The 7017-nt window shown below is 32.9% G+C and overlaps 1 protein-coding gene across 1 annotated transcript; it reads left to right on the top strand.

Annotated features, from left to right (window-relative positions):
- The first annotated feature begins 803 nt into the window (after window positions 1-803).
- On the top strand, window positions 804-3431 carry LOC110019478. Its single transcript, XM_020717145.1, has 4 exons — window positions 804-832; window positions 2262-2459; window positions 2530-2588; window positions 3076-3431. The coding sequence occupies exons 2-4, from the start codon at window positions 2366-2368 to the stop codon at window positions 3196-3198; spliced, it is 276 nt and encodes a 91-aa protein (XP_020572804.1). The 5' UTR covers window positions 804-832; window positions 2262-2365; the 3' UTR covers window positions 3199-3431.
- The last annotated feature ends 3586 nt before the right edge of the window (window positions 3432-7017 follow it).

Raw genomic sequence — 7017 nt, 5'->3', positions numbered from 1 at the left:
TTAGCAAACTTGCAACACTTCCAAAGGATCAGAGAATCCATTTCAACAATGACATTATATATACCCAGCCTCTTAGCAACCATAAGTTCAAACACTACGACATCAGCTTCAGCAGTTAATGGTGAGCAAGGAACAATCACAGCTGCAAACCAACAAAGAATGGATCCAACAAACACCACCCACACTAGCAGCATTCGATTTCGAACAACCATCAGTATTTATCTTGAAATAATGAGCATTTTATTTACACCAATTAACTCAATTAAACTGTCTAACATAATGATTGTGTAACACCATCTGTTGAATATAGTCAGACAACATATCCAAACCTTTACCTTTAAAATTAATGACTCAGACTTTTGCAGAAGTAACCAAATATTACACCCAATGTATTGCAAATATTGGGCTTGCTTGTCACCTTTAAAAATTTAAAAATAGCATTATTCCGAACTATCCATATAAACAACAAGATCACACAAGGAACAATATTAAAAAACACCTTACCAATATTCTTCCATTTGTTGAACAAATCAAAAATAGAATGGAAAGAATGATCCATTCTAAAATTAAGGAGTCTCTCATTAAGTATGTCCCAAATTTCAGTAATAAAACTGCAGTCACCAAAAATATGAGTAGTAGATTCCTTTTTTCCTTACAAATGATGCAACGAGAAGTAAGTCTTAAACCTTTCATCTTTAGAATATCATCAGTAGGAATGAGTTTATTTAACACACGCCATATAAAGAAAGACAGAGACGGTTTTAACCATGGATTCCGAACCCAATCCAGATTCAATCCATTAGATATCGTAATAGCAGAAGCAAAGCTTTCGGTAATCGAATCATTTAACCTCTTTTTGATAATTTAGAACATATAGTTGTTTCGAAAATTAATAATATGAATTAGAATTCATTAAAAAATTTTATAAAACGTGGGTTCAAGTTTAAGCCTCGTTTAATATTAAGAAAAAAAAAAGTTATATAAACCGTACGATGAAATCACATTTTTGCTCCCTCTAAAAATCCTTATTTATTAAATGAAGACGCTTCTTTTAAAATTTGTCCTAAAAATAATTAGTTGATTTGATTGGACTGTAATTTAATAAATAGGCCAATAAAATAAGTTATTATGAAATTTCTTTAAATAAAATGGCAGATTGCAGTTACCTGACTAAAATTGCTGGAGAAACAACACAATGGTGTTATAACATCTCATATAACAGTTGAAATTTTATTACAACACTCAATGGTCATTACAAAGAAAATTAATTGATATCCCAATAGTTATAATAATATTAAGGAATATTTATGTACTTAACACCCAATTTTTACATATGAACAAATCAACCACCCAAACTTTAATTGTTATCTTTTCAGCATAGCTGGGTGGATTGTAGGTAAGAATTAAATTTTAGGTAGTTGATATGTTAATACATTGGATTTTAAAAGTGGTAGGTATCTAAATGTTGGTAAAAAATCACTATCCATGATGTTTTCTATATAAGATATTAATCTCATTTCAATTTATAAGTGCATTTTAAGAAAACTATCCAACTTGGGGATGAGGAGAGAAAAACCACTATAATAAAGTGCTTCTCTTTAAGCTGGTGTCGTACAGCTAAGTGCCAACTGAAAGCCATTTAACCGCACCACTAATCCAGTATGGATTGTCAACTGAAAGGCCATTTAACCGCACCACTAATCCAGTATGGATTGTACCCTCTGTACAAAGTTGACTTCTTTGGTCTTCCCACTCCCTTGCCCGCAAATCCCCCATTTATGACAAAAAATGTAAAACAAAAATAAGGCATAATTGCAATACACTCACTCACGCACACAAAAACAAATTTTTATATTTAGTGATATGTCATTCAACGTTCTAAAACTATTGATAAATCGTTCTGTTTGGTTAAATTATTATTTGCAAGTCCTCTCAGCTTCAAAGTATTGTGATATAAAAGTCTATATGCGATATATCAATAGTTATAAAATAGTCGGTGGATATGCCATTCAATATAAAAATATAAAATGATATTACAATGAAAAAAAAATTTGAATCACTTCGTTTTGAGTTGTAAACAGCAAGAATTACAGAGCAAGAGAGGAAGTGCATAAGTTAGGTAGAAATCCATTTTAAACCAAAGCATGATATACCTTCCACCATTTTTGACTTTAAAAAACTGAGCCGAGAAAAAAAAAAGAAAACTTTATTATATATATATAAGAAGAGGCATGTGATATGTAATCATGTTGATCATTTAGGAGAGCTGAACGGTGGGGCAGTAACTGGCAAGAGTAAATGCAAAGGAGGAACGGAGCCAACCACAGATAGGAGCAAAAAGAAAAAAAATTGATTTTGGGCAGATATGGAAAGCAGATCCATACGTCTGCTTCAGCTTCTGCTTTTATTTGCATTCATTCACCTCATCATCTCCTCCACCGCTGATGATTCTTCATCGAGTAAATATTCTTCTATTTTTTGCTTTCTTTCCTGATCTGCTTCTCTATTTTTGATTATTTTTATTATTAGGGATAAGAAGAGTTATGAAAGGAGTAAAAGAGACGCGATTTCACAAAGAAACAGTTCAGGTAGTGGAACTTATTCTGCTTAAATCTCAAAGAGTCATAAACTGTTGACTCCTTATTTTGTCTTTTTTTTTTTTGGTTTTTTTTGCTGAAAGTCTTAACTCTTATGTGAAAAAAATGAATTTTATTTTATTTTAGCAGTAGTTAGTAGCTTATCAGAATATAATCCTATTAAAATATACTCCTGCTTGAATCATTGGCAGGGCCACATAATATTTCCATGGTTTTGCAATAGCTCTTATATTATATTACATACATACTTTGATGAATTATATAATTTGTAACTTGATAGATTGTAAGTTAAAGACAAAGCATTTTAATTTTCCTTTACCAAATATATATTCTCAAATGCTGAAGTATAAATATTTAAATGCAAAGTTCACAATTTCCAAATGAAAATTTTGAAAAGAAAAATCATAGAAAAAGCAGTTCATAAGCTGCACAGAAATCAAGTAAAGTTATTTCTTATAGTTCTGGCAAATATACACAGGTCAGTAGTGAATTAAAAGCAGACGAAGAGAAAGTCAGCATAAATGACAGGGTATTAGATATCGAAGACTACCCAGGATCTGGAGCAAATAATCGCCATAGTCCGCCTACAGATGGGAACTAGAAGATCCATATTTGGCCTGCTGAGATGCTGAGAAGGATAGAACTGTAAAAAGTGGCTTTCAGAGGACCTTAGAGAAAAAGTGAAGCTATGCTGTTGTTCTGTGTTTTGGTTTTCTAGAAATATAGAGCTCAGTGTTACTTGGATTGTGTCTTGAATTTCAATTTATGATGAAAATTTGGGACTGTCAATGAAGTTCATAAAATTTGCTGAAGATTGACTTTTTGCATTAATCGGAAGGGATTTCTTATCGCTAATGTTATTTCTTTTCGAGTGTTCTGTAAAAATTAATAAGCTTGTCTTTTAATTTAAAGATAGTTTTTTTATGTAAAGTTAGTGGTTCAAGAAGTTAAAAATAAAATTAAGGTTATGAGTGGATCAATGTACTCGAAGAATGCCTTGAATTTGGCTGGTTTAATACTGATTCAAGTTATTAATTATACAAATTAGAACTCTTATTAAAAATTGGAAGCCTAAATGAATTAACCCTGGACATGTTCTTAACCCAGAACATGTTCTTATTTATATTCAAGAGTACACTATGGTATGGCTCAAGAGTATACCGCGGGGCTTCTACTTGTCCAAGATAGCTTGCCATGAGTGATGTTACACTAATGTTGAAGTTCTGCTTCTTTTTCAACAAGTAGTACTTGATATTAAATATGTAATGATAGCTCATATAAAATTTAGATAAATTTAGCTAAATACAATTTATTTCGTTATTTATTTATTAATAATATTTTATATAATTATTTATTTAGAGAGATTTCAAATTCTTATCTTACATTTTGCAACTTTAATTATCATTCAACACTTTCTAGTTATGTCGGTTTAAGTATTTTCTACTTGTCCAAGATAACTTGCCATGAGTGATGTTACACTAATGTTGAAGTTCATGTTAGTGTGCATCTATAAAATATGACTAATGGTTCAATTTAGATGAGAAAAACTTTTAATAACCCTAAAAAAATAATGTATCTTAAGTAACTTCTCTCTTCTTAAACCTACAGTAAAAAATAATGTTACACTAATGTTTTAAGCTTGCTCGAATCTCCATTCATGAAAATTTAATGTCATATTGAGATAATTATCAAACTATTAATGATATATTTATTATGAACAATTTTAAAGCTATCTATAAAAAAAATAATCAGAAATAGAAGAGGAAGAAAGCATGATTTCTGATGGACAAGTAAGATCAATCATATTATATTTTAATAAGTCTTCTATGATCATTAATATAGGCCTCATTGTTGAACTCATGAATTTTCCTTGTAAGAATGTTAGTTATAACATAAAGAAAACTAGTTATGGGAGTTTCCCCATTGGATCTACCATTCTTAGCCTTGGAGATAGAAGGAAGAGAGGGATAATAGTCACTTTATCAGGTGAGACATTTTCTAAAGCAAGGAGAATTCAGGGAAGATCTAAAGAAAGAGATTGAGCTGACATATGTTTAATCTGAAATTAAGATGCCACTCCAATCATGCATGCATTATCTAATGTATAAGATTCATTAAGCACATTAGGAGTAATCTCACCAATCTTAATAGAGGATTCAACACTGCTAAAAGATTTTTCAGTTAATATCTGAAGCAGGAGGGGTTATGAATAATATAAGGGGGTAGCATGCGAGATTGAGGAGGTTTTCTTTTACTTCTATGAGATCTCAAAGCTTATCTATTCTTGCTTTTAGTCCTCCATTGAATGTAAGAAAAATGGGGGCTTGTTTGAAATTAAGGGATTTGGGAAAAGTAGATGATCATGAGCAGATGTGAAGCAAACAATACAAGACTCAGGTTTCCATTCATAAATAATAGGAAGAATAATATTTTGACCTTTAACATATTGGGTAATAGTATCTAAAATGATAAGAGTTGATATTGATCTACATAGTAACCCTAGTAAGGGTGAGGCGTGAGCCCTTTGCTGTGAGAGGGTCAACATCCAAAGGAACCCCTATTTTGCTAACAATTTTGCGGATACCATTTTTAGGACCAACAAACCAAAAATGATTAGAAATAATCACTCTGATTAAAACTTTTTTGATGTCTTATTTACTAGCTTAAAGTCATGAATTCAATTCCTAAAGATGAAAGGTCTACAGTTAATGAACCATGAGCCTCTCATCAAAACCAACTCAAACTCTTCAACACAATTAAACTTGTAAATAAAAAAAAACCTTTCATAAGAGATATAAGATCAAAAGTACCTCAAAGCTTTCAGATATTACTAATGTATCTAAAAATGTTTTTATATAAGAGATGTTTACCCAACACGCAGCTCACCAAAGCATGATTCCATCCCTTTGAACCTTCTTTAATCTCTTCGTCTGAAAATAAACTATCCTCTACACATGGTACGTAGGAGTGACTAAAGTTTGAAGAATCCAAACCAAGCAAAGAATGTGAAGAGAAAGAAGGGAGAGGAGGAAAATACGGGATGTCCATGAGAAGATAAAGGGCAAGGCCCTTGAGCCAAATGAGAATCCCAGATGGTAGCGTGAGGGGTGACGACTATGGTTTCACCAAGAATAAAAAATTAGGGAAATGAGAAACTTGAAAACCCTAGCATAGCTTAAAGGCATTTGAAAACTCATGAAAAAATGAGATGTTGAAATTTCAAATATCAACGCTCAAAGGGCAATTAATAAATAACTATACTTTGCAAAAATTTGAAACTTGAATTTAAAAAAGTTGAAGCTTAAGTTATTACCATGAAAATTGATCTACCTAAGTTAAGCTCACAACTCCTGTGTGCATAAGTGAAGTTGTGAAGGTTGCCCACATCCACTAGAATGAGCAGCACTAACGCCACAACTGATGTGGCCAGACCCAAGAAAAGTCCACCCTGCAAGTTGTTGGATATGGAGCATGTTCCCGCCTGCCTCCCTTTTCGCATCGCGCCTCACGCCGAACTTTGTAAAGCTTCCCGACTCCCGCTCTTTCTTCGCGTCGCACTTCACACGGAATTGCGGGAAGCTTCCGGTGTGAAGCTTCCCACCTCCCTGCTTACCTAAAATAAGCCTTTTAGTTTATTCTAAAGAAGAAGCAATTAGTCTGCTAAATGCCATCCAAATCACTCCTCTTCGGCTGATGTGTGCAAGAGAAAAGGACTGAATGTTGATTATAAAGGGAGATCACATGACAGAAACTCAAACAAAAGAAGATCAAAATCAAAGTCCGGTCAACAAGCAACCTGCTGGATTTGTGAATAAAAAGGAACTGCATGAATCCAAATAAGAAGGAGAATTGGATTTGTGACAAAGCTGGTCACATAAAAAGGAACTGCATGAATCCAAATAAGAAGGAGAATGATAGTGCTAATGTTGTAACTGAAGAAATAATAATGCACTACTGCTGGCAGTTCACAGTTCTGTTGATGACTGGTGTCGGTCGCCATGTGGCTGGGTGGGGTTTAATTTAGCGTAATATAATGTTTGGTGTCGGTCGCCATGTGGCTGGGTGGGGTTTAATATAGCGCAATATATTGTTTAGAAATTATGTATTTTAATTTAAAAAAAATGGGGTCAAACTGATCTCATTGATTCCTACAGTTCAAACCACAAGTAATGTACAACCCTGAAAGGTAATATACTACTTGATGATAAGCTCAATTAAATAAACTATAGAAATAAATGACTTCCGTTTGATCTGCAAGTTTGCATGATGACCGACAGATTCCCCTATTTGATATGGGAGTCAAATAGGGTTTATTTTAAGTTTGGGTACTTTTAAGTTCCATATAAGGGCAATGTTGACCTCACTTTTGGTTGAGGTCTAGAAACTTCTTTAATAGCCTAGGTCTAGCCATAGGACTTTC

The sequence above is a fragment of the Phalaenopsis equestris genome, unplaced genomic scaffold (genome assembly GCF_001263595.1).
Source record: "Phalaenopsis equestris unplaced genomic scaffold, ASM126359v1 Scaffold000058, whole genome shotgun sequence".
Classification (NCBI taxonomy): Eukaryota; Viridiplantae; Streptophyta; class Magnoliopsida; order Asparagales; family Orchidaceae; genus Phalaenopsis; species Phalaenopsis equestris.
Note: the sequence above shows the minus strand (reverse complement) of the source record. Positions and strands in the feature narration are given on the sequence as shown.